The sequence below is a fragment of the Bufo gargarizans genome, chromosome 10 (assembly GCF_014858855.1).
Source record: "Bufo gargarizans isolate SCDJY-AF-19 chromosome 10, ASM1485885v1, whole genome shotgun sequence".
NCBI lineage: Eukaryota > Metazoa > Chordata > Amphibia > Anura > Bufonidae > Bufo > Bufo gargarizans.
In genome coordinates, this window is record NC_058089.1 from 127,627,379 (window position 1) to 127,654,986 (window position 27,608).

The window sequence follows — 27,608 nt, forward strand, 5'->3', positions numbered from 1 at the left end:
GACAGAGAGGCCAGGGGTGGAGCTCAGCAGACTCCTGGAGAAGGGGGACGTCTGGGCAAAAAGATTTTGCGCCCGAGGGACAGCCCCGCCCACCAAACTGCAGGTTGGAAGTTGCAGCCTAGTAGGCCGCAACTCACCACTTTTTTTTCTCTCACCACTTTTTAGTCTTGTCGCCACTTGCGCCTAGACCTGCCGCCGCTCTGCCGCTTTCACATTAAACTGACATGGGACGCGCTGTAACCCCAGTATTATAAATCAGAATCACTCAATCAAAAGAATTATAATCATTGGTGGTGCAGTGCGCAGACGTTCAATAAAATGTTTTTATTTTTTTCATGTGGTATCGAGTATCGCAATACTTTTTTATGGTATTCAAATCAAGTCAAAATTTTGGTATCATGACAACCCTAGATTAGACCGTAATTATATGTATTTTAAATTTGGTGACTAAAAATTTAAAATTGGCTCCTAAATTTTTCAGGTTAGGAGCCAATGGCTCATTGATATTTTTTTTTGTCTGGAGCCCTGATGAGGCCAATATGGTTTCTATTTGCCAGGAACTTCTCGAATACATAACGTAATGTACATTGCAGACCATTCCAATCCTGCCCTCTACTGAGAAACAATCTCTACACAACAGGAAATGTCAGCCTAATGTAAACACCTCAGTCTGTAGGGTGAAAACTTCTAATATATAGACAATGACAGGGAAAATGGAGAAACAATACCAGTATATTTAACATGAAAACGTGAACAACAGATCAAAATTATGATGCGAGTAGAGAACAGTATACCTGCTCACAGCATCATAGTGACCACTAGTGACGAGTTCGGCTCACAAGAGCCATGGTCGATCTGGGAAATGTGGTCCATCACACAGACCACATTTAACAGATTGCACGTGACAATGTGAATACAGTCTTAGGCTACTTTCACACCTGCATTCGGTGCGGATCCGCACCTATAAATGCAAACGATTGTATCCGTTCAGTACGGATCCGTCTGCATACACTTAGTAAAAAAAAAGTCTAAGTGTAAGTCAAAAGGATGCGTCCTGACTTTACATTGAAAGTCAATGGGGGACGGATCCATTTACAATTGCACCAATATTGTGTCAATGTAAACGGATCCGTCCCCATTGATTTACATTTAAAAGTCAGGACGGCTCCGCACCGCCAGGCGGACACCAAAGTGCTGCAAGCAGCGTTTTGGTGTCCGCCTCCAGAGCGGAATGGAGGCGGAACGGAGCCAAACTGATGCATTCTGAATGGATCCGCATCCTTCATTGGGGCTAGACTGATCCGTTTGGGGCCCCTTGTGAGAGTCTTGAAACGTATCTCACAGGCGACCCTGAAACGCCAGTGTGAAAGTAGCCTAAGTTGTTGAAAGTTGGCACCAAAAGTAGCAATGAGTCCTAAACAATTTGCAATTTCCAGAGGGATATTCTAATTCTAAACAGGAGGTCAAGACAAAGGTTAAATGTTGATGTATCACCTGTCCTTGCCAATCAGAGGTATGCACAATGAAAATAGTTTCTGGAAGAGACTGTTCTGAGAGATTTTGATTTAATTGGTCCAGTAATATCTTCCGTGGAACCTATGAGATAATAGAGATTTCAGATGGTCCAAGACAACAGGTAATTCATTATAAAGACAATCTGGGCCTCGTCTGAAGTAACCAAGCAGTACCTGTGAGACTTGTCCTGTCTCTGCTGTCCTGTCACTCTCTGTACTCTGGGTTCTCTCAGACAGTCCTTTGTTAGAAGGCCTTTCTTTGACAGATACACTCCTCTTGCTCTGAGGTGTCACACTTGTATGAAAAATGGCATTACAAGTTATTCATAACATACTTACAATAAGTTGTGTATTTTTTTTTTATGAGTAATTAAAATTAGTAATACAAAGGATCATCTCACCTTGGACTTTTCACAGATTTAGATTTTTCAGGAACTGAAAAAGTGATTGATTCGGAAAGAGTGTCAACATCTTGTGAGATATCCAAAGATATGTCCTGTACCAGGAGGGAAGAAATAACACAAATTACCTTCTTGTCCGATATAGGAAAGGGAAACTCTTTAAAGCGAACCTGCCAGCTTAATATGCTGTCCTTTGTAAGTGCCTTATTATAGCTATAGGTCTGCTCATAAGCTGCAGCGTTTTATTACTAGCAGCAGTAAAAGAATACTGAATGCATGGAGTCCAACTGATGGACTGGCTCATGCCAGCTCCACTCAACACATGCCAGCTCCACTCAACATGCAGAGTGGTAATTGCCAGGCTGTAGTATATAACACAGCAGCCTGTCAATCACCGTTCTTAGGGGGCTGGAAAGTCCGGGAGAGCACTCTGCTCCTGAATGCGGTCGGAGTCAATCTATGAGCCTGCTGAAGGATTTTAGGGCTGGTAGTTCAAAAATTCATTTCAAAAGTCATTTTGGAAATTAGCACTGTAAACTTGTAGCTATAATATGCTGCACCAAGTAAGATACAGTGGAGGAAATAATTATTTGACCCCTCACTGATTTTGTAAGTTTGTCCAATGACAAAGAAATGAAAAGTCTCAGAACAGTATCATTTCAATGGTAGGTTTATTGTAACAGTGGCAGATAGCACATCAAAAGGAAAATCGAAAAAATAACTTTAAATAAAAGATAGCAACTGATTTGCATTTCATTGAGTGAAATAAGTATTTGAACCCTCTAACAAAAAAAGACTTAATACTTGGTGGAAAAACCCTTGTTTGCAAGCACAGAGGTCAAACGTTTCTTGTAATTGATGACCAAGTTTGCGCACATTTTAGGAGGAATGTTGGTCCACTCCTCTTTGCAGATCATCTCTAAATCCCTAAGGTTTCGAGGCTGTCTCTGTGCAACTCTGAGCTTGAGCTCCCTCCATAGGTTTTCGATTGGATTAAGGTCCGGAGACTGACTAGGCCACTCCATGACCTTAATGTGCTTCTTCTTGAGCCACTCCTTTGTTGCCTTTGCTGTATGTTTTGGGTCATTGTCGTGCTGGAACACCCATCCACGACCCATTTTCAGTTTCCTGGCAGAGGGAAGGAGGTTGTCGCTCAGGATTTCACGATACATGGCTCCGTCCATTTTCCCGTTTATGCGAATAAGTTGTCCTGTGCCCTTAGCAGAAAAACACCCCCAAAGCAAAATGTTTCCACCCCCATGCTTGACGGTGGGGACGGTGTTTTGGGGGTCATAGGCAGCATTTTTCTTCCTCCAAACACAGCGAGTTGAGTTAATGCCAAAGAGCTCTATTTTGGTCTCATCAGACCACAGCACCTTCTCCCAGTCACTCTCTGAATCATTCAGGTGTTCATTGGCAAACTTCAGACGGGCCTGCACATGTGCCTTCCTGAGCAGGGGGACCTTGCGAGCCCTGCAGGATTTTAATCCATTGCGGTGTAATGTGTTTCCAATGGTTTTCTTGGTGACTGTGGTCCCTGCTAATTTGAGGTCATTAACTAACTCCTCCCGTGTAGTTCTAGGATGCTTTTTCACCTTTCTCAGAACCATTGACACCCCACGAGGTGAGATCTTGCGTGGAGCCCCAGAGCGAGGTCGATTGATGGTCATTTTGTGCTCCTTCCATTTTCGAACAATCGCACCAACAGTTGTCACCTTCTCTCCCAGCTTCTTGCTAATGGTTTTGTAGCCCATTCCAGCCTTGTGCAGGTCTACAATTTTGTCTCTGACATCCTTGGACAGCTCTTTGGTCTTTCCCATGTTGGAGAGTTTGGAGTCTGCTTGATTGATTGATTCTGTGGACAGGTGTCTTTTATACAGGTGACTAGTTAAGACAGGTGTCCTTAATGAGGGTGACTAATTGAGTAGAAGTGTCTAACCACTCTGTGGGAGCCAGAACTCTTAATGGTTGGTAGGGGTTCAAATACTTATTTCACTCAATGAAATGCAAATCAGTTGCTATCTTTTATTTAAAGTTATTTTTTCGATTTTCCTTTTGATGTGCTATCTGCCACTGTTACAATAAACCTACCATTGAAATGATACTGTTCTGAGACTTTTCATTTCTTTGTCATTGGACAAACTTACAAAATCAGTGAGGGGTCAAATAATTATTTCCTCCACTGTATATCCAATTTAAAGAGGACCTGTCACCACTTCTGACATGCCAGTTTTAATAGCTCCATGCGTTCCCCATATAACAACAATTCTGGAACATCTGCTCTTATGGCTCTATGATGTGCCATTGCTTTATTATTTCTACTAGAAGTTACAGTAAGGGTACAGAGGGGAGGTAACCAGTTTGGGAGATGTACATGCACAGGATCGCCAGGATATGCCCTCAATGTCTGATCGGTGCGGGTCCCACCTCAGGTACCTGCATTTCTACTTAGAACAGAAACCGCAAAGTGCCAGAGGGTGCACTAAGCATGCGCGGCGGCCCTACATTCATTTCTATAGGACTGCCGAAAGTATCCTGTCTTGCTAGCCAACCCCAGCATGCTTTGCTCTGTGTTTCATAGGGCTGGCTCCTCCTAGCTAACTGCTGGAACAGCCCGCTGGATCGCTAGCACTAGTGTGAAGCTAGCCTTATGCACATTTTGCATCCGTTTTAGCCATTTCCGTCTCAGATAGTTTTTTTTAGACTGAAAAAAAAAAATTGCATAATGGATGCTTAAAATATAGGATTCTTTTTTATTTATTTTTTCTGTTCTTCTGACGGATCAGAAGAACGGAAAATGAAAGTGTGATGTCAACCCAGCCTTAAATGAAATACTAAAAACAGTCAGGGATGTCTCCTGGTCATCATGCTTTATGGCCAGCGTTTTATATTCCCTTTCTACTGTCAGACAGGAATCATTTAAATTAACAGCGTTTTATTTTACTGCTGTTTTTATAGCATATTTTTGGTCTATCCAACTCATCTAATAACTTTTATACCACTAGCTTTGTCCTTGGACCCTCCAGGCTCTATTTATATAGGCAAATACATTCCAGGGACTGCCTTCTGAATAGGAAAAAGGGCGTCCACGACGACCCTCTGAACCCTGTCGTCTTTCACCTCCTTCTGAACATAAGCCCACTTGACATTTTTAAAGCATACAGAGAAAGCACCAGCTGGGGTGATGACATTAGGGAGATCAAGCTGGCAAGACTGCCATGTAACATGTAGAAGAAGCTGGTGCTCTCTCCGTATGCTAACATTTATATGGTCTTGGTTTACTTTGCAGCAAAATACGCCAACGACATTGGCTTGAAGTTTGATCTTCCCGATCACTGGAGTGCTCTAGGATTGTATCATGGTTTGCAGAGGTCAGGTGAGAGTACATCCAGTGGTTGGAAATGACTATTTAGTGCTCCACCCGCAGATTTTTTTATCTACTGGAAGTAAACAAAAATAAAAGTACCTAAATGACTGCAAACCAACATTTTTTGAGAAGTGTGAGGAACTGATACAGCAGATATACTGGAAAATTCTATAACTTTACATCATAAAATTAATGACATTTAAAGGCTTAATCTTTAATCACCAAATGCCTAATATTGCAAATATGGCTATAATGCTTCTTGACATGAATAAGTCATGCATAAATTTTGCTGCTCAATTGTCTTCTACAGAATTCAAATCTAAGACATACATAATAAGCATTGTTCACTCAACTCTACCTGACTTACTGTGTCCATCGAATCGTCCTGACGGGGGATTTTAACATCTACTGAAAGGTCTCCCTATAAAACAGAAACAACAACTGTATACAAAGTAAATGCAACAATAACACCGAAATAAACTGATTTTTTGACTACTCACAATAAAATCCTTTATTTGTCAAGTTTATTGGTGGGGACAGGAATCATGGGTATTTGCTGATGATACTAAGCACCAAAACAGTGTTAGCTACTGCTACCGGGCTATACTCCTTCTGCAGCCACTTCGCTAAACCAGCATGCACTTAGAGGTTCTCTGGGATTAATTTAAAATGGCCACGAGCAACCTGTCCTACAATGTGAGCAGAACTGGTTGCCACCACTTGCAGAGCTGCCTAGGGGGTGAGGGGGCAGGACCTCACTACACATTACACTCTGGCACTTGCATGTACTACATATTGGTGAGCGTCAAGCTGCTCAGCCATGATGGAATATTGTAGGCAGGTTGACATCACTACCATCCATTGTAAAAAACTATATATCAATCTGCTCAGCTCTTCCTGCTCTATAACATGTTGCCTGCAGATTGTGCTGCATTTTATGGTGACAGACCCTCTTTAACTAGAAGTGTAGACCTCTCTCTCCTGGCTTGAGACCAGCATGGCCCCTTCTTCAGTGTACTTCCCTATGGTGAGAAGGGGTACTGCTGGTGAGCAGCACGGAACCTGGCAGATACCTACACCGGTGGATGACAAGAGTAGCTCCGGTGTCCCCCTTTTCTCCACTGAACTGGGGATGACATTTTTCGCCCAGTTCACTAAAGGACAACATCTTTCCAGCATGTTCACCGCTTGCAGAAAGGGTACAGACTGGTATGTGGAGCTAACAATCTTTAGTGCTTACTGTCAGCCTTTTAAGAATAATGTATTTAGATGGCTGAATGTCTACAACAAAAACTCACCATTTGGAATCACACATTCTAAGGATGACTATTTTATTTTATAATTTGGGCAAATACAGATAAGGCATTCATGTGGCACCTAAGCAGAACCAGTGCCTTTTCATTTTTAAGTTTTAGTTCAAGGAAAATTAGAAAAATAGAAAAACACTAATTTGCTTCTGTTTTTGTTTTGCAATTCAATGTAATTAATTGATCCATTACAATACCAGATATGTAGAGCGCCCCTGTGGTATGGTAACAGAGAAACAGTAATAATTTAGAGCGTCAGTCTCCTTAACGGCATATGCGGCTAGAAAGTAAATATACGTATTGTGGTTTCAGGTGGCTTTTCAGAATAAGCTATCCTGTGCGTAAAAGAGGAATAACACGACATCTGATCATGACATGACTTGTATAATGCATTTATCTGCAGGCTCTGTCCGTTTTCCCTGAGCTGTGCTTCAGGAAAGGTGGAGACTAGCTGCTAATGTGGTCTCCTATACACTGCACAGAGAATAAGAGATTCTCTCCCTCTAGAACACTACCAGAAGCGGCAGCTGCAGCATGGTGCAAATTATACAGCAATAATGAACCCTTACTAGATGCTGCAGCCACTTCTTTATGTGCCTCTCTGCCTTTGTCTCCCTCTAGCAGCTCCACCACCCTTCCTATCCATAGATTTCTATGGCCTTCAGTTGTAATTTAATCTCTCAGTGAGTTGCTAACCCATCTTCACCGAAGACAAGTCAGCCATCAGTGCAGAAGGCCTGGGGTAGGAGTGCAAAAGAAAAATCTATAAAGTGCAAAATGTGGAATGTTTCTGTAATAAGATAAATTACAAAGTTTCTTATTGTTACTTGTACTATTGATTTAGCAATTTAAAGTACGTTTTAACAGATGCTCACCGGACTGCTCATGTCCCTTCCTTGGCTTCCTTTGCTGTTTAGACTTCCAATTTCAGTCTGTGAACTTGACTGGGAAACACCCTCGAAGAACGGTCTAAGCCAAACAGTGACAATATGTCAAACAAATGGAGAGAATACTGGATATTCACAACATATAAAGGCGGCATCGTCTCTACCTAAGCTTTGGTTTAGGAGTACTCAGGACACTCTCACTTTCCTCCAACTCTGGACAGCTATCACTTGGGTTAAACATTTCTAGACTGTCATATAAATCATCCAAATCTTCTTCCCGAATCTCATCACGTGAAACATGATCCAGGCTAAATCCAACCTTAAAAAGAAAATGACCATTACATATGTGAATAAAAAGGAGAAGATTAACAATTAAAAAAAATGTTTCACATTGCAGAGAACTTCCTAATATAAAGTAGTCAAGGTCATTAAAAAGACACTATGTACAGCTTTACAGCTGGTGATGCAATCGATTCTTAATAAAGCAATACATTAATCATAGTAACTTCAAGAGAAACCATCATCCATAAAAGTAATTAACAATGTCATAAAAGCATGAACACAAGGAAAATATATTTTATTCAATTTGCTACTTTATGTCTATTAATGCTAATCTATTAAGTATGTATGCATTCACTGAAGAAATGCATACAAGTATCCGCACTCTCAAAGGGATTTTCTGGGGTATAAGATACATTTACAAGCAACATAATAAAAAAAAAAACATGAAACTGCAATAAATTTTCCCACTCCATCAAGCCTGCTAGCATAAGTTGATGTGGAGTCACTTGACCCACTGATGACCACAGCCTAAACAAGTAAGGCTACTTTCACACTAGCCTTTTGTAAATTTCCAAAACCCACTTTTTAAGGACCAGTTCAGGTCTGAAGTGAGGCTTATATAATAGAAACCACCCCATTTTAGAAACTACACCCCTCAAGGTATACAAAACTGATTTGACAAACTTTGTTAACCATTTAGGTGTTCCACAAGAATTGATGGAAAATGGAGATTAATTTTCAGAATTTCACTTATTTGGCAGATTTTACATTTTAATGCATTTTTTCCAGTAGCAAAGCAAGGGTTAACAGCCAAATAAAACTCAATATTTATAACCCTAATTCAGCGGTTTACAGAAACACCCCACATGTGATCGTAAACTGCTGTACGGGCACACGACAGGGCGCAGAAGGAAAGGAACGCCATGTGGTTTTTGAAAGGCAAATTTAGCTGAACTGGTTTTTAGATGCCATGTACCATTTGAAGCCCCCCTGATGCACCCCTACAGTAGAAACTCAAAAAAGTGACAACATTTTGGAAACTACGGGATAAGGTGCCAGTTTTATTGGTACTATTTTGGGGTACATATGATGTTTTTATTGCTCTATATTACGTTTTTATTTAAAAAAATTTACAGCGTTTACCTGAGGGATTAGGTCATGTGAATTTTTATCAGGGCTGTGGAGTCTGAGGCAATTTTGGGTACCTGGAGTCAGAGTCGGAAAAAAATGTTTTTTGAGGAGGAAAATACAGGCACTGTTATCATCGCCGAACAGTGTGCTGTCTTCCTGGCGCTAGAGTTCGACACATTGCGGATCGGGTTGACAGATTACTGGGAGGGGCTGGAGAAGATCCTGCGGTCATGGTCCATATCGGAACCAATGACAAAGTTAGGGGTAGGTGGAGAGTCCTTAAAAATGATTTCAGGGATTTAGGTCAAAAGCTTAGGGCAAGGACCTCAAAAGGTAGCATTTTCCGAAATACTACCTGTACTACGGGCAACACAAGAAAGGCAGCGGGAGATTAGGGAGATTAACAAGTGGCTCAAGAACTGGTGTAGGAAGGAGGGGTTTGGGTTCCGGGAGAACTGGGCCGACTTCTCTATCGGCTACAGGCTCTATCATAGGGACGGGCTGCACCTCAATGGGGAAGGGGCAGCTGTGTTGGGGAAGAAGATGGCTAGAAGGTTGGAGGAGTGTTTAAACTAGGGACTGGGGGGGAGGGTAATTATGTTATAGGATGGGAAGATAGTGCAGATAGAGACCGGGGGCAAGGTAGTGGGACTGGGGGAGGAATGGAAGGAGGGACTAGAACAGTTCAGAAGGAAAGGTGTAGGGTAAAAAATATACATAAACCCCTCAAATGTATGTATACTAATGCCAGAAGCCTGACTAATAAAACTGGTGAACTGGAATTAGTGATGTGTGAGGAGAACTATGACATAGTGGGAATAACTGAGACATGGCTGGATGATAGCTATGACTGGGCAGTTAATGTACAAGGTTACAGTCTGTTTAGAAAGGATCGTCAGAGGGGGAGGGGTCTGCCTTTATGTAAAGGCCGGTCTAAAGCCCACACTCCGAAAATATATAAGTGAGGGACATGAACATGTGGAGTCACTGTGGGTAGAAATACATGGAGGCAAAAACAATAATAAATTACTAATAGGAGTTTACTATAAACCACAGAAAATCTACTACTAAACGAGATTGACAAGGCGGCAAATCATAATGAGGGGGTTATTATGGGGGACTTCAACTACCCAGATATAGACTGGGAAACTGAAACTTGTATATCTCATAAAGGAAACTGGTTCTTGGCAATACCCAAAGACAATTACCTCTCCCAACTGGTTCAGGACCCGACTAGAGGGACGGCCATACTGGACTTAGTATTAACCAATATGCCTGACAGAACAACAGATGTGCAGGTTGGTGGACACCTGGGAAATAGTGACCATAAAGTAATAACCTTCCAATTATCATTCAAAAGAGCGTTTCTACCAAACTTCAAAAAAGCTAAATTTAGCCAACTAAGAGAAGCCATAGGCCTAACTAAATGGGATAAAGTCCTCACAAATAAAAATACAGCCACAAAATGGGATATCTTTAAAAGCATCCTAAAATCTAATTGTGAGAGGTACATACCGTATGGGAATAAAAGGTTAAGGAACAAAAAGAAACCAATGTGGATAAACAGAACTGTAAAGAAAGCAATATATACAACAGCGACTTAAAAAGATTAAAATAGACAAATCGCCAGGACCGGATGGCATACACCCCCGTATCCTAAGGGAATTAAGTAATGTCATAGCCAGACCCTTATTTCTGTTATTTGCAGACTCTATATTGACAGGGAATGTCCCACAGGATTGGCGCATGGCAAATGTGGTGCCAATATTCAAAAAGGGTCCAAAAACAGAGCCTGGAAACTATAGGCCGGTAAGTTTAACATCTGTTGTGGGTAAACTGTTTGAAGGTTTTCTGAGAGATGCTATGTTAGAGCATCTTAATGGAAATAAGCAAATAACGCCATATCAGCATGGCTTCGTGAGGGATCGGTCATGTCAAACTAATTTAATCAGTTTCCATGAGGAGGTAAGTTCTAGACTTGACAGCGGCAAATCAATGGAAGTCGTATATCTGGACTTCTCCAAAGCATTTGACACTGTACCACATAAAAGGTTAGTATATAAAATGAGAATGCTCGGACTGGGAGAAAACGTCTGTAAGTGGGTAAGTAACTGGCTCAATGATAGAAAACAGAGGGTGGTTATTAGTGGTACATACTCAGATTGGGTCACTGTCACTAGTGGAGTACCTCAGGGGTCAGTATTGGGCCCTATTCTCTTCAATATATTTATTAATGATCTTGTAGAAGACTTGCATAGTAAAATATCAATTTTCGCAGATGACACTAAACTGTGTAAAGTAATTAACACTGGAGACGACAGTATACTACTACAGAGCGATCTGGGTAGATTGGAGGCTTGGGCAGATAAGTGGCAGATGAGGTTTAACACTGACAAATGTAAAGTTATGCACATGGGAAGGAATAATGCAAGTCACCCGTACATACTAAATGGTAAAACACTTGGTAACACTGACATGGAAAAGGATCTAGGAATTTTAATAAACAGCAAACTAAGCTGCAAAAAACAGTGTCAGGCAGCTGCTGCCAAGGCCAATAAGATAATGGGTTGCATCAAAAGAGGCATAGATGCCCGCGATGAGAACATAGTCCTATCACTTTACAAATCATTAGTCAGACCACACATGGAGTACTGTGTACAGTTCTGGGCTCCAGTGAGCAAAGCAGACATAGCAGAGCTGGAGAGGGTCCAGAGGAGGGCAACTAAAGTAATATCTGGAATGGGGCAACTACAGTACCCTGAAAGATTATCAAAATTAGGGTTATTCACTTTAGAAAAAAGACGACTGAGGGGAGATCTAACTAATATGTATAAATATATCAAGGGTCAGTACAGAGATCTCTCCCATCATCTATTTATCCCCAGGACTGTGACGAGGGGACAGCCTCTGCGTCTGGAGGAAAGAAGGTTTGTACATAAACATAGAAGAGGATTCTTTACGGTAAGAGCAGTGAGACTATGGAACTCTGTGCCTGAGGAGGTGGTAATGGTGAGTACAATAAAGGAATTCAAGGAATTCAAGAGGGGCCTGGATGTATTTCTGGAGCGTAATAATATTACAGGATATAGCTACTAGAGAGAGATCGTTGATCCAGGGAGTTATTCTGATTGCCTGATTGGAGTCGGGAAGGAATTTTTTATTCCCCTAAAGTGAAGAAAATTGGCTTCTACCTCACAGTTTTTTTTTGCCTTCCTCTGGATCAACTTGCAGGATAACAGGCCGAACTGGATGGACAAATGTCTTTTTTCGGCCTTATGTACTATGTTACTATGTTATGGGGGCATCTGTGGGTGGCACTGTTATGGGGGCATCTGTGGGTGGCACCGTTATGGGGGATCATTGTGGGGGCATCTGTGGATGACACATATATAGCATCTTATCTTATGTGTCATCCACAGATCCCCCCCATAACAGTGTCCCTGTGTAGTGAATGGGGGCCGGCAACTGTTTCTGTAATGGCAGCGGGGCCCGATGCCTGCTTCATTCATAAAGTGGGCGGAGCAGGCGCGTGACGTAGTGAGCTACGCTACTAGCGCCCGCCCGGCCTCCTGACTGCCAAGAAGTTTTTAAGTTGATTGGAATACTTTAACAATACCCACAAGTTAGATATGATTACTGTATACTACAGTGAGCAGGGCCCGGTGTAGTAGAATACATTGACTGCACCAGGCCCCGCTGCCATTACAGAAACAGATGCCGGCCCCCAGCCCCTCCTCCCTCTCAGCCTATTCACCGGATGGTCGTAGCATTCGCCCCATAAGACGCACTGCTATTTTCCCCCCACTTTAGCGAAAAATACGGTACTTCTCTACTGTAAGAATAAAGGCCAATGCATGCAGTGCGTCACGATACCGCAAAACGAACACATTAAGTGACCATGAAGAAGCATGCTTTTCAAATGCTTCACTATATGGCACGCAACGCACAGTTAAGGAGCGGCAATACTTATATTTTCCATTGTGTTGTGTTCCGCTGTTACAGGGAACGCAAACGCCCATGGTTAACCTAGCCTCTCATTGATAACTGATCAAGTAAATATGTTTTTTGCAGGACTAGAGACACTTGTATAAGTGAAGGGAATGGATAGTCAATAGTTCAAGACTGAAGCTGTAAACCATTTGAAAAACTGCTGTCATTCAGCTAAGCCTATAAAAACTTGTAAACTCGATTGTTCGCTTAAACTTTAAACATAACTATGGGATTCTACTAGGGAAATCATGTTTTACAATAAATGCCCTTTCCCCTGCCCCTTCCTGGATCCTCCCACTGCTCTATCTTCAGCAGAAGATCAGCACACAAAGAAGAAGGCAGCAGCTTCCTAGCCAGTAGTTCTGTGGTAATGACATGGTAATTAATATTGTATTAATTAATTAATATGTATTAAATACAAAAGGAGTCGGAGTCGGGGTGTCGGAGTCGGAAGTACCAAAAACTGAGGAGTCGGAGTTGGAGTCGGACCATTTATCTACCGACTCCACAGCCCTGCTTTTTATAGAGCAGATCGTTACGCACGTGGCAATACCTCATATGTCTACTTTTTCTTATTTATTTAAGTTTTACACAATAATAGCATTTTTGAAACCGAAATAATGATATTTTAGTGTCTCGAAGTCTGAGAGCCATAGCTTTTTTATTTTTTTACAGATTCAGATTGTTTTGGACGTGGCGATACCCAATATGTATACATTTTTTATTTTTTTCACTTTAGCACAATAACAGTTTTGAAGCAAAAAATAATCATATCTTAGTGTCTCCATAGTCTGAGAGCCATAGCTTTTTTTTTTTTTTTTTTTTTTTTTAACCGATTCTCTTAGGTAGGGTCTAATTTTTTGCGGGATGAGGCGACGGTCTGATTGGTTCTATTTTGGGGGGCATACGCCTTTTTGATCACTTGCTTTTGCAATTTTTGTGATGTAATGTGACAAAAATGTTTGTTTGTTTTTTACGGTGTTCCCTTGAGTGGTTAGGTCATGTAATATTATTATAGAGCTGGTTGTTACGGACGTGGCAATACCTAATATTTATATTTTTTTAATGTATTTCACTTTAGCACGATAATAGCAGTTTTGAAACAAAAAAAAAATTATCTTTTAATGTCTCCATGTTCTGAGAGCTATAGTTTTTTTTTATTTTTTGGGCGATTGTCTTAGGTAGGGTCTAATTTTTTGCAGAATGAGGTGACTGTTTTATTGATACCATTTTGGGGGGCATACGCCTTTTTGATCGCTTGGTGTTGCACTTTTTGTGATGTAAGGTGACAAAAATGGCTTTTTTATTTACACAGTTTTTATTCTATTTATTCTATGATGTTTATCGGACAGGGTGGATCATGCAATATATTTATAGAGCCGGTCATTACGGACGCGGCTATACCTAAAATATGTGGGTTTCGGATTTTTTTCTGTTTTTTATTATAAAATAAGGGCAAATGGGCTTTTTTATTCGTTTTTTTACTTTATTAATTTTATTACTTTATTAATTTTATTAAAAACACTTTTTTTACTTTATTTATGACATTCACTTTTGGGGGTCTGATCCTCTGTGAAATGCATTACAATACATCTGTATTGTAATGCATTGCCTGTTAGTGTATGACACAGTCATACACTAACAGGTTGCCTAGGAGACCCAGCCTGAGGCTAGATCTCCTCGGCTCCCGTAGAAGGCAGTTCCCGATGGCGTGCAAGGCATTGGGAATCCTCTGCACGGCTAAACCAGAGTGCCAGCAGAACCACTTGCTCAGAGAAGGAGGAGTGGTGGATAGAGAATACGGAGTCAGTGAACACTCGACTCGCTGGAACGTACTCACCATATATGTGCAATGGTGTACGCACTACTCATTGATGCGGACAATATCATGACCGACTGGAACGGTGGAGGCCCATGGAGATGGGGGTCTCTAGGACACATAAGATATGCTAGGCAACCCCCTGAGAAGACAGAGGATGTTATAAGCATGTCCAAAACCAGCATCATAAGAAAAGAAGGAATAGCCACCGTATACACTGGCGGCACCCATATACCACTAGAGTAAGAGTACCAGGCACCCGCGGGTAAAGACTGTTGCCACACCCCCTTGTGAAGTAAGGGAAGGCACGCAGAGCCGTGGCGTAGTTGAATTGCAGCATCCCGAGGTGTTTAGGTATTCTCTGCTAGTGGACCACTTGTGGAAGGGGGAAATGTAGCTGGAAGCGCGGTGAAGTGCAACACTCCGCCTATGGAGAGGGATAGCACGACAGTTGGGACCATGTGCAATTACCCTATATATCGCAATAAATACCCGTTTAAAAGGAAAAACACAAGGAGACGTCCTACTGTATGGGGCCGGCCACAAGGAGACGTCCTACGGAGCCGGCCACAAGGAGACGTCCTACTGTTTGGGGCCGGCCACAAGGAGACGTCCTACGGGGCCGGCCACAAGGAGACGTCCTACTGTATGGGGCCGGCCACAAGGAGACGTTATAATAAAGTCTTGTGGCCACAGGCCACCATACTTACAGTAATGTCTTCTTGTTGCTCATGTTTTGGGGACTCATGTGACCTAATGCCTGCTATTATAGATCAATGTGCTGACACTATTCTATGCTTTTCTATGTCTCTCACTTACTCCTGTTCCTCTGCCTAGACACTCCTCGCAGGCCAGGAGTCGGGCGAAGTGGCGAACCCTTCTGCGGAGGGAGTCTGGGGAGACTTTTCCCACGGCTGCCTCACTTGTGTGCTCCGATTCTGACATCAGATGTCGTGGGCGGAGATTTGAATATGGGAGCAAGGAGGAGGGAGAGCCGAGGCCTGCTGCGGGAAGTAATACGTTTGTAAATTCGTCAGAGCACACGAGCAAGGCAGCCGCAGGAAAAGTCTCTCCAGAGACACCCTACTCACACAGAGTTCGCCACACACAATAGAACCGGCACGGGTGGGTGACAGACGGTGATGTCAGATGGTGGGTGGAGTCTGGAGACTTGAATAAGGGAGGAGGAGCAAGAAGAAGCCAAGAGAGAGTGTTGCCTGGGAGGGGAAGTTAACGTACTCAGCGCTATGCAAGGTGCAGGGGCGGGCGGACGCAGATTTAGTAGCGGTCAGTGCACATGACCGCTTCGATGGCATCCCAAAATACTGCGGTAATTACAAAACAGTGGTTATCAACCAAAAGGACCCCGGAGGATGGATTGGGATGGTCAGAGGTCCTGTATTGAATTGCGCAGGCGGAGAATTATCACCAAAACAACCCAGAAGAGTGGATTGGGAAGTCAGAGGTCCACTATTGAATTGTGCAGGTGGAGAATCATCAACCAAACGACCCAGAAGGGTGGATTGGGATGGTCAGAGGTTCTCCACTGGATTACGCAGGTGGAGAATTATCCACCAAACGACCCAGGAGATTGGATTGGGAATGTCAGAGGTCCTCCTTGATTGTGCAGGTGGAGGATTGTCAGCCAAACGGCCCTGAAGGGTGTATTGGGAATCCTTCAGGGGTCCTTCACTGTATTGCGCAGGTGCATGCAGAATAATCAATTAAGCGACCGTGTAGGGCGTATTGGTGTATTGCGCAGGCGCATGCAGAATTATCAATTAAGCGACCGTGTAGGGCGGATTGGGACTATGAGAGGATCTCCTGTGACCGGGACAGTGCACGGGCCCAGTCTGGTGCCGCACGATTATGATGTGTGCTGAGGGGGCCTGTGGGCACGTATTAAACGCGCTTTATTTTATTTTTTTAAATAACGTATGGAGGGTTAATATTGAGTATCAGCAACTGCACTGTATCTAACCCGGCGCGGGCCTAAAAGAAGTGACTGGCCAGGAAGGGGTAAGTGCCTAGAAGACCCGGGGCGGTGCTTACTTAGCTGGATTCTGGGGGAGGGGACAGCTAGGCGGGAAGAATTCGCGCCAGCTCGCCCCCCCCCCCCCCCCTGATAAAGTTGCGGCCTAGTATGCCACAGAGCCCGGGTCTAAGCTTCATACACGCCCGTCTGGAACACTGCCAGACGGCCGGGGGGGGGGGGAGGGGGGGGGGGGGGGGAGTCCTGGTAGCGGTGTGCGGAATGCCCCCACCGGCCGGAGGTGCCCGCCCACGAAGAAAAAAAACACACACTGCCGCTGGAGCCCGAGTCGGGCAGAAGGTAGCCAGCCCGCAGCCGGAGTTCCCCATGTTATAAAAATGCACTGCGGTGCACGAGGCGTCTGCAATATCGTTGGTGGCAGCAATAACCCTTTCGGAGGCATAACCTATGGTAGTGAAATGCATAACCTATGGTAGTGAAAAAACATTCAATAAAAACTTTAAGGTCCCATTCCATTCTACACATGTGGAGTACAATGAACTAATAATACTAATACTTCATCTATATCAGGAGGGGTATGATTATGTATATGAAGCAAGTCCGAACCACAGTGCTGCACAAAAGTTCTTTTAGGAGTAACGCTGTCCTCAGTGTTACAGGTAGTTACAGGAAAGACAAACTGGGGGAGATTTATCAAACTGGTGTAAAGTAGAACTGGCTTGGTTGCACATAGCAGCCAATCAGATTCCACCTTTAATTTTTCACAGCTCCTTTGGAAAATGAAAGGTGAAATCTGATTGGTTGTTATGGGCAACTAAGCTTAGTGGTTTAAAGAAAGGAAGCTCCCTCTGTCCTTTTTTTTTTTTTCATGGAAAAATAGCGTTTAATTTGAATTTACTTTTAATTGAATAAATGGGCTTTTCTTTGACCACTTAATAGTCCCACAAGGAGACTATAACAGGCAATCTTTTGATTGCTTCTAAAATATAATGCACTATTCCTATAGTACATTGCATTTTAATGTCAGTACTATACTGACATTGACCACTCAAGGGAGGGTTGGGGCTTACCACAGATCCCAGGCAGTCTATATACACAACAGCACCCCGCAATCACATTTGCAGGGTGCAGATGAGAGACAGAGAGAGTCCGTTCCCTCTGTCACAGCTTACACGCGGCATGTAGGGAGTTAAACAGCCCAGACTGGCACTCCTGCCTGTCGAGGCTGTCAGAGCAGGAGCGCGGCTCTCATGTGTGAGCCGAGCCCCCGCTCTCCACTGCATGGGGGACTTGTGCAATGCTTAGACCAGGCCGAAAAGGCAGCGGCCCAACCTAAGGTCACTTCGTGACTGCCATAAAAAGGAGTATTGGTGGCTACTATATCATTTTAAAATCCCCAAATCTTGCAGTTTTTGCACTGCCCACTAAACCTAATTCTTGGTCTGTCAGACCACTTTTAATGATTATCATCACAATGCATAACCTTTTTTGGTTCAAGGATCACGTTGAGGGGAAGCAATACAACTTAAAGGGTTATTTCCATCTGAGACATACAGACAGTAAATGGTGATTCAGATCAGGGTGGCTAGACATATACAAGGCTCTCTCCTTTGTAGTTTGAGAGAGAAAATACAGGGTCTGGAAAGGAACCCCCAGACTGATCAGCAAGTGGTGGGGTCACTCATAACTATACATGTCAATGAAGCACAAGTGTGTGATCAGGTCCTGATCGGGTGATTGATAGGTGGTGGGTTCACCATGTGTGTTACTATACATGTATGGCTATAAAAGGCTATCCCTAAAACAAACTAAGGATACATTACATTGGTGTTGTTCTTTCTGCCTTTATTTCATTCTAGGCACAGAAAAACTAATCCATCATATGACTGAAATCAACAGCACCCAACGGACCGAGTGACTATAAAAGAGTCCATTAGGTTTCTGTCAGGGAGCCCAGTGCAGTATGCCGGGCTATCATCGTCGTGCTTGTTTAAAAGAATCTGCAACAAAGCGTCCAATGTAATATTGTGAATGAAGCATAAAGCGTACCTAACCCTTCAATAAACTTGTGTACAAAAGTAGTAACAGCAGGCACCAGGTGGCAATGGCGCTGCAAGTGGGCACCATTTCTAAATACCCGACCGCTGGCGTATATTTATGGGAGGTGGGCGGGAAGGGGTTACACTCAGTGTAGTGAAATGATGTAGTACCGGCAGATACAATGTCTGCATTTACATAGGGTCTGGATGCTATCGAATAGCAAATGGCATTGACGGTTATAACTTATTCAGCAATTAATTATGTATAACTGATCTGACTTTTATTAACCCAGAGCTATAAACACAAGTAACTAATGTGAATGAGACAATTTGGATGTTTGCCTACAGTTTGTTAGGCCTCCCAAGAGCATTTCTTAAATTTCATGGCTTCCAGTTTTACAAGATGTATGTTGGATAGGACGGAGTTTGATCTGGTTGACAGAACATAGGGATGGAAGTATAAAAGAAAAAAAAGAAAGGTCTCCATATTTACCTCCTCTGAAACTTTAAATCTGTTCAGAAGGGACTTCAGCTTCTGCTTTATATTTGGTTGCTGGAATGAGAGTAAAATTCCATCAGACAAATGGTTTATGACCAGAGAAAACCATAAGAATGTTAACAATAGCAAAGTTGATAATATGAAACTGTAAAATGACACGCCTGGCATACCACTTATTACACCGGCTCATTTGGAGCAGTATCTGCTTTAACCCAGTTTCACTGAACATGTCCGATCTGGAAAATACACTTACGTGACAACTGCATTTCCCCAACCAACCGCTCTTCATCTGACCTGAAGCCACCGAGTCATAGTGTTTAATGATGCAGAGAGTTCCCGTCCAATGATGCGAGTACATGGACCATGTTTCATGGACTAATTACAAACAACTGAAACCAGCCATGACCTTTTTTTCCACTACTGGCTTATTGCTTGCAGTTGATTAACTGTGTCTGCAGCAAAGCCATACGGGGAGGTTGCGTATGAAACTGATCTTAACCACTTAAGGACCACAGGCTTATACCCCCCTAGTAACCAGGCCCCTTTTTACAAATCGGCACTTCACAACTTTAACCCGTTAGGGACACAGCCTTATTTCACCTTAAGGACCAGGCCATTTTTTGCAAATCTGACCAGTGTCACTTTAAGTGCTGATAACTTTAAAACGCTTTGACTTATCCAGGCCATTCTGAGATTGTTTTTTCGTCACATATTGTACTTCATGATACTGGTAAAATGAAGTAAAAAAATAATAATTTGTATTTATAAAAAAATACCAAATTTACCCAAAATTTGTAAAAAATTGCAAATTTCAAAGTTTCAATTTCTTTACTTCTATAATACATAGTAATACCTACAAAAATAGTTATTACTTTACATTCCCCATATGTCTACTTCATGTTTGGATCAATTTGGGAATGATATTTTATTTATGTAACTTTTACACAATGATTTCATTTTTTAAACAAAAAAGAAATAATCATGTTTTAGTGTTTCCATAGTCTAAGAGCCATAGTTTTTTCAGTTTTTGGGCGATTATCTTGGGTAGGGTATGATTTTTGCGGGATGAGATGACGATTTGATTGGTACTATTTTGGTGCACATGCGACTTTTTTGATCACTTTTATTACCTTTTTTGGGAAGGTTGGCAAAATTTCTATTTCATCATAGTTTTTTATTTTTATGGTGCTCACCGTTTGGGTAAAGTAACATGACTGTTTTATAAATCAGGTCGTTACAGACGTGGTGATATCAAACATGTGTAGGGAATTTTTTTTTTTTTCATTTTTAATCAGTGATAAATGTATTTTTCACTTTTATTTTACCCATACCCACTTGGTTCTTGAAGATCCAGTGGGTCTGGTGTCTGTATAATACAGTACAGTACACTATATAGTGTACTGCACTGTATTTTACTTATACTTTATCTGAACAGATCTATGCCTTTAGCACAGATCTGTTCAGCACCATGGACAGCAGGATGCCTGAGAAGGCGTCCTGTTGCCATGGGAACCTTCCCCGTCTGTTCAGGTGTGGCAACAACGGTGCAGACGGGGAAGGGTAAGGAGGGGAGCTCCCTCCCTTTGTCACCCCATCCTGTCTGGGGGCTGCAAAGGCACAGCAGCCCCCCGATGGGAGAGGGAGGGAGCTCCCGACTGTTAACCTCTGCTCTTCCATACCGCTGTCCGTACGGACCGCGGTAAAGGGTTAAACGGCTGACATTGCATCACAGATGTCAGCCGTTTATACCAGAGTGTCAGCAATGTGCTGACACTCTGGTATAACCAATGCCCACCAATGATTATTCAAGAGGCGGGCGGCGGATCACAATCCCGCCTCCCGCAACCCCCCCTGCACCTCCCGCCGCCATAAAATCAGGGGTGCATTCAGGGGTGCAGGGGGTGAAAAATCTATATTTTAGTCATATTAAAGTTTCTGATCCCCGCGGATTAGAAACTGCAGAAAGCGCATCAAACCGCAGGTCTGAATTGACCTGCAGTTTGTTGCAATCGCCGACCCCCCCTTCCCCCCCCCCCCCGCGCGCATTTAGCCGAGGTACCTGCTCAATGATTTGAGCAGGCACCTTGTTCCGATCACCGATGGCCGGGCGGCAGTGATCGGAACAACACATGACGTACCGGTACGTCATGTGTCCTTAAGTACCAGGACAACATGACGTACCGGTACGTCATGTGTCCTGAAGAGGTTAACGGTTTACTGCTCGGTCATGCAACTTGGCACCCAAATGAATTTTACCTCCTTTTCTTCAGCTTTCTTTTGGTGGTAATTGATTGCTGCTGAGAGTTTTCGTTTTTCTGATATTAATCAAAATAGACCGCAATTTTCTCAAAAAAAGTGTATTTTTAACTTTTTGGGGTAAAATTGTTCAAATATAATTACATTTCTATAATTGTTCAGAATTTATTGTGCTACATGTCTTTGATAAAAAAAAATCCAATAAGTGTATATTTATTGGTTTGTGCAAAAGTTATATTGTTTACAAACTATGGTCCAAAAATGTGAATTTCCGCATTTTGAAGCAGCTTTGACTTTCTGAGCACCTGTTATGTTTCTTGAGGTGCTAGAATGCCAGGATAGTATAAATACCCCCCAAATTACCCCATTTTAAAAAGAAGACACCCCAAAGTATTCGGAGGGGCATGGTGAGTTCATGTATGATTTAATTTTTTTCACAAGTTAGCGTAAAATGACACTTTCTGAGAAAAAAATAAAAATAATAATAATAATAAAGTTTCCATTTCTGCTAACTTCTGGCAAAAGATAAAAATAAAATCTCCCACGGACTCACTATGCCCCTCAGTGAATACCTTGGGGCGTCTACTTTCCGAAATGGGGTTATTTGTGGGGTGCTTTTACTGTTCTGGCATTTTGGGGGCGGGGCTAAATTGTGAGCAACCTTGTAAAGCATGAAGGTACTCGTTGGACTTTCGGCCTCTTTACGCACCTAGGCTGCACCACAGTATGGGTATATGTAAAAATACACCCCAAAACACATTGCCCTACTTCTCCTGAGTACGGAGATACCACATGTGTGACACTTTTTTGCAAAGGGTCCCAAATTCCAATGAGTACCTTTAGGATTTCACAGGGCATTTTTACACATTTGGATTCCAAACTACTTCTCACGCTTTAGGGCCCCTAAAATGCCAGGACAGTATAAATACCCCACAAGTGACACCATTTTGGAAAGAAGACACCCCAAGGTGTTCCGTGAGGGGCATGGCGAGTTCATAGAAGTTTTTTTTTTTTTTTTGGCACAAGTTAGCGGAAAATGTTTTTTTTCTTTTTCTTACAAAGTCTCATATTCCACTAACTTGTGACAAAAATTTTACATGAACTCGCCATGCCCCTCACGGAATACCTTGGGGTGTCTTCTTTACAGAATGGGGTCACTTGTGGGGTATTTATACTGCCCTGGCATTTTAGGGGCCCTAAAGCGTGAGAAGGAGTCTGGAATCCAAATGTCTAAAAATGCCCTCCTAAAAGATACTCATTGGAATTTGGGCCCCTTTGTGCACCTAGGCTGCAAAAAGGAGATTTTTGTATAACTTACCAGTTAAATCTCTTTCTCGCTCTTCCTTGGGGGACACAGACCTTGGGTATAGCTCAGCTCCCTAGGAGGCGTGACACTAAGTAAAACTGTTAAGCCCCTCCTCCATCAGCTATACCCTCAGCCTGGAGATAGAGGCTACCAGTTGCGTGTCCAAGTAGTGAAAGGATAACAACCAATAACGGAAACAACCAGCCAGCAACCCAACGGGGCGCCAGACCATAACCCTGTAACAAAACACAGAAGGGTGGGTGCTGTGTCCCCCAAGGAAGAGCGAGAAAGAGATTTAACTGGTAAGTTATACAAAAATCTCCTTTTCTCGCCCATTTTCCTTGGGGGACACAGACCTTGGGACGTTCAAGAGCAGTCCAAGAAGGGAGGGACCACAAACCCAAGGCGGACCACCACCGGAGCATCAGGAAACCGCTGCCTGCAAAACCAGGCGGCCCAAAGCAGCATCCGCTGATGCATGCGTATGCACTCTATAGAACCTTGTGAAAGTGTGCAGAGAGGACCAAGTGGCTGCTTTGCACAACTGTTCAGCCGAGGCCCGATGCCTCTGCGCCCAGGAAGCTCCGACTGCTCTGGTGGAATGAGCAGTGACGCTGAAAGGCGGAGCTCTACCCTTGGCTCGATAAGCCTCAGACACCGCCAGTTTAATGAAACGGGCAATAGCCACCTTGGAGACCGCCAAACCCTTGCGCGAACCCTCCGGAACCACAAACAGGGAGTCCGTGCGCCGAAAGGATCCGGTGACCTCCAGATAAATCTTCAACGCCCTGACCACATCCAGACGGTGCAGTTCCCGTTCTCTGGGGTGGGAAGGAGAGGGACAGAGCGACGGAAGGACGATGTCCTCATTGATGTGAAAGGCGGAGACCACCTTTGGCAGGAAGGACGGGACAGGCCGAAGCACAACCTTATCCTGGTGGAAGATCAGGAAAGGTTCGGAGCAAGAAAGAGCCGCTAACTCCGACACCCGTCGGAGAGATGTGATGGCCACAAGAAAAATGACCTTGCAGGACAGAAGGCGAAGGGAGACCTCCCGTAAAGGCTCGAAGGGGGCTGATTGGAGCGCCGAGAGCACCACATTCAGGTCCCAGGATGGAACTGGAGGGCGGTACGGCGGAACAGAGTGAGCCACCCCTTGTAAGAAGGTCTTAATTGGCCCCAGAGGGGCCAGGGGACGCTGGAGAAGAATAGACAGCGCCGAAATCTGTCCCTTCAGAGAACTGAGGCTCAGCCCCAGGTCCAGACCCGACTGGAGGAAGGACAGGATCGTGGGAAGAGAAAACCGGAGAGGTGGGATGCTCCGGGACTCACAGAACCCCAGATAGGACCTCCAAACCCGATAGTAGATCCTAGAGGACACGGGCTTACGAGCACGGATCATGGTGCGGACTACGTCCGCGGAGAAACCCCGTCGCGTTAAGACGGCGGTCTCAATAGCCACGCCGTCAAACGTAGCGAGCCTAAATGCTCGTGGAAGATCGGTCCCTGAGAGAGAAGGTCTTCCCTGGAGGGCAGTGGCCACGGTGCGTCTGCCAACAGCAACATTAGGTCGGCGTACCAAGACCGGCGGGGCCAATCCGGGGCGATCAGAATCGCGGGAACGCCCTCTGCCGCGATCCTCCGAAGAACCCGTGGCAGGAGGGGGAAAGGAGGAAAGACGTACAGAAGGGAGAATTCGCGCCACGGAAGGACGAGCGCGTCGGCGCCGTACGCCTTCGGGTCCCGTGCCCTGGCCAGGTATCGGGGGACCTTGTGGTTGAATTTGGAAGCCATGAGGTCCACGTCGGGGCGACCCCAGCGAAGACAAAGGGCTTCGAACACCTCTGGGTGCAGGGACCATTCTCCCGGGTCGATGGTGGACCGGCTCAGGAAATCCGCCGCCCAGTTGTCCACCCCCGGGATGTAAATTGCGGATAAGGCCGGCACATGCGCCTCCGCCCAGAGGAGAATGAGGGTCACCTCTTGCATCGCTGCAGCGCTGCGAGTGCCTCCCTGATGGTTTATGTATGCCACAGCCGTGGCATTGTCCGATTGGATCCGAACAGGGTGGCCCCTCAGTAGATGGGTCCAGTGTCTGAGGGACAGAAGAATCGCCCTCAGTTCCAGAATATTGATTGGAAGTCTGGACTCCGATAGAGACCAAACGCCCTGGACGGACCGGGGAGGGAAAACCCCCCCCCACCCCCGTAAGCTGGCATCGGTGGTAATCACCAGCCAGTTCAGTGGGAGGAAGGACCTCCCCCGTAGAGGGATATGCAACCACCAGCTGAGGGAAGCCCGAGCCAGGGGAGGCAGAAGAAAGGTCCTGTCCAGACTCCTCGGTGATTTGTCCCAGGCCGACAGAATTGCCCTCTGAAAGGTGCGGGATCAGAATTGTGCGAACGGCACCGCTTCGAAACAGGCAACCATCTTCCCCAACAACCGCATGCTGGATCTGAGGGAAGGGCGGTGATGACGGAGGAGACCGCGAACAGACCCGCAAAGGGCCAGACGCTTGTCCGACGGGAGGCGGACCTCCGCCAACTCCGTATCCAGGAGCATCCCCAGGAAGATCAGCCGTCTGGAGGGGGTAAGAGAAGACTTGGGGTGGTTGATGATCCAACCGAACCGCGTCAGGGTCTCCAGAGTGAGTCCCACACTGCCGGATGCCTGAGAGAAGGAGGGTGCCTTGACCAAGATGTCGTCCAAGTAAGGGAGAAGAAAAACACTTCTTGAACGCAGAAGGGCCAAGACAGGGGCCAGGACCTTGGTGAATACTCGAGGAGCCGTCGCCAGACCAAAGGGAAGGGCGACGAATTGGAAGTGATCGTCCCCCACCGCGAAGCGCAGGAAGCGGTGATGACATGGAGCAACCGGAACGTGGAGGTATGCATCCTGAACGTCGATTGAGGCCATGAAATCCCCTCTTTCCAGGGAGGCCACTGCGGACCTGAGAGACTCCATCCGGAATCTCTGCAGTCGGAGAAAACGGTTCAGGCGCTTTAGGTCCAAGATCGGTCGCACTGAGCCTTCCTTCTTGGGAACCACAAAGAGGTTCGAGTAGAACCCCCTGAACCTTTCCGTCGGAGGCACGGGGGCGACGACACCCTTGTCCATTAGAGAGCGAATGGCCGTGAAGAAGGCGGCCGCTCGTACGGGATCCCGCGGAGGACGGGACCGGAAAAAACGGTCTGGCGGAATGGACGCAAATTCGATCTTGTATCCGCAAGATACAATCTCGAGCGCCCATGCGTCTGAGATGTGGGCCCGCCATACGTTCCTGAACAGTAGAAGGCGGCCCCCCACCCGGGTGGGTGGGGGCGCACCTTCAGGCAGAGGGCTGCTGGCCTGAGGGAGCCCGTGTGGGCTGGGGCTTGCGCCAGGTAGATTGCGTCCGAAAAAACGGCTTCTTGCGTCTATCCTGGGCTGGGCCAGAGGAAGAAGAACCGGCCGCGGGTCTAGACCCGGTGGGCTTGCGAAAGGACCGAAAACGGGACGAACCAGCGCGACCGCGGGGGGCGCCCCTCGGCCTGGACTGGGGGAGGTGAGTACTCTTCCCACCCGTGGCCTCAGATATAAGTTCGTCCAGACGGGTTCCGAACAAGCGGGAACCCGAGAACGGTAGGCCAGCCAAAGAGCGTTTGGAAGCGGCGTCCGCCGCCCAAACCTTCAGCCAGAGTTCCCTCCTGACAGAAACTGCCAGGGCAGAGGAACGGGCAATGAGGGCACCCGCATCAAGAGAGGCCTCACAGACAAATTTTCCGGCCTGGACAATTAGTTGGGCTAAGGAACGGAGGTCCTGTAGAGGGACGTCCGACCCTAACTCCCGTTCCAGTTGCAAACCCCATTCAGAGACCGCTTTACCAGCCCAGGCGGAGGCAAAGACCGGTCTAAGGGCCGAACCAGAGGCAGTAAATATGGCCTTGGAGAGGGATTCCGTACGACGGTCCTCAGCAGACTGGAGGGAAGATCCGTCTTGTACAGGAATAGTAGTGCTTTTGGACAGGCGAGCCACGGGAGGATCAACCTTAGGCGGGGACGTCCACGTGGTCACAGAATCCGCTGGAAAGGGATAACAAATGTCCAGCTTTTTGGGTGTAACAAAGCGGACGTTAGGCCGGGTCCAAGCCTTGGACACCACAGAAGAAAAATCTGCGTGGATGGGAAAGACCTTGGAGGCCTGTCTGGGGCGAAGAAAGGACACGCCGGCCTGTTCAGAGTTGGGGGGGTCATCGTGTATGTGAAAGGTATCACGGATGCTAGTGATAAGATGCCCCACCGCGGACGCCAATTTGGACGGAAGCTCTGAGTCCATGTCCACGTCCGAATCCGCCAGTTCTCCCTCAGAAAGCGTATCCCTTTGAGAGGATAGACTTGACTGAGCTCGCACGCATGGCGGAGAGAGCGAAGCATCTGGAGAAGATGTGCGCTCAACCCTTGAACGTTTCTGAATATGCCGGGCCCTGGAAGATTCGCTGGGAGGCAGGGAATCAGTGGGGGCGGCAGAAACGGTAGTCCCAGCGGGTGCGACAGGGATTGTGGCAGCCTGCGGGAGAGGCGGTCTATCCACGAGACGGCCCACTACGTGTGTAAGGCTTTCCACCGCCTGAGACAGAGACCTAGCCCAGTCAGGGGGTTCAGAGGCACCGGGGGGCGCAGCGGGAAGCGGGCCCTGCACCGGGGCCTGACATGCAAGGCAATGCGGCTCAGATTGCCCCCGCGGAAAAAGTTCCTTACAGGCGGTACAGGCATGGTACCAGGGTTTGGGGGCACCCGTGGGATCTGACATGCTGAAAAAGTGGTCGTACCCCAATACA

The 27,608-nt window shown here is 45.4% G+C and overlaps 1 protein-coding gene across 2 annotated transcripts in view; it reads right to left on the reverse strand.

The window, feature by feature from the left end:
- Nucleotides 1-27,608, reverse strand: part of PACS1 (phosphofurin acidic cluster sorting protein 1) — a 91,656-nt gene that overhangs the window by 49,709 nt on the left and 14,339 nt on the right. Inside the window, exons 8-14 of one of the 2 annotated variants that reach the window (XM_044271074.1) lie at nt 19,224-19,283; nt 7,641-7,795; nt 7,465-7,558; nt 5,650-5,703; nt 1,916-2,010; nt 1,689-1,809; nt 1,495-1,596 (exon numbers count right to left, since the gene is read on the reverse strand). In XM_044271074.1, coding sequence (XP_044127009.1) covers nt 1,495-1,596; nt 1,689-1,809; nt 1,916-2,010; nt 5,650-5,703; nt 7,465-7,558; nt 7,641-7,795; nt 19,224-19,283 — 681 coding nt within the window. Of the gene's footprint in view, nt 1-1,494; nt 1,597-1,688; nt 1,810-1,915; nt 2,011-5,640; nt 5,704-7,464; nt 7,559-7,640; nt 7,796-19,223; nt 19,284-27,608 lie in introns of both variants that reach the window. The other variant, XM_044271073.1, reaches the window with a different exon arrangement.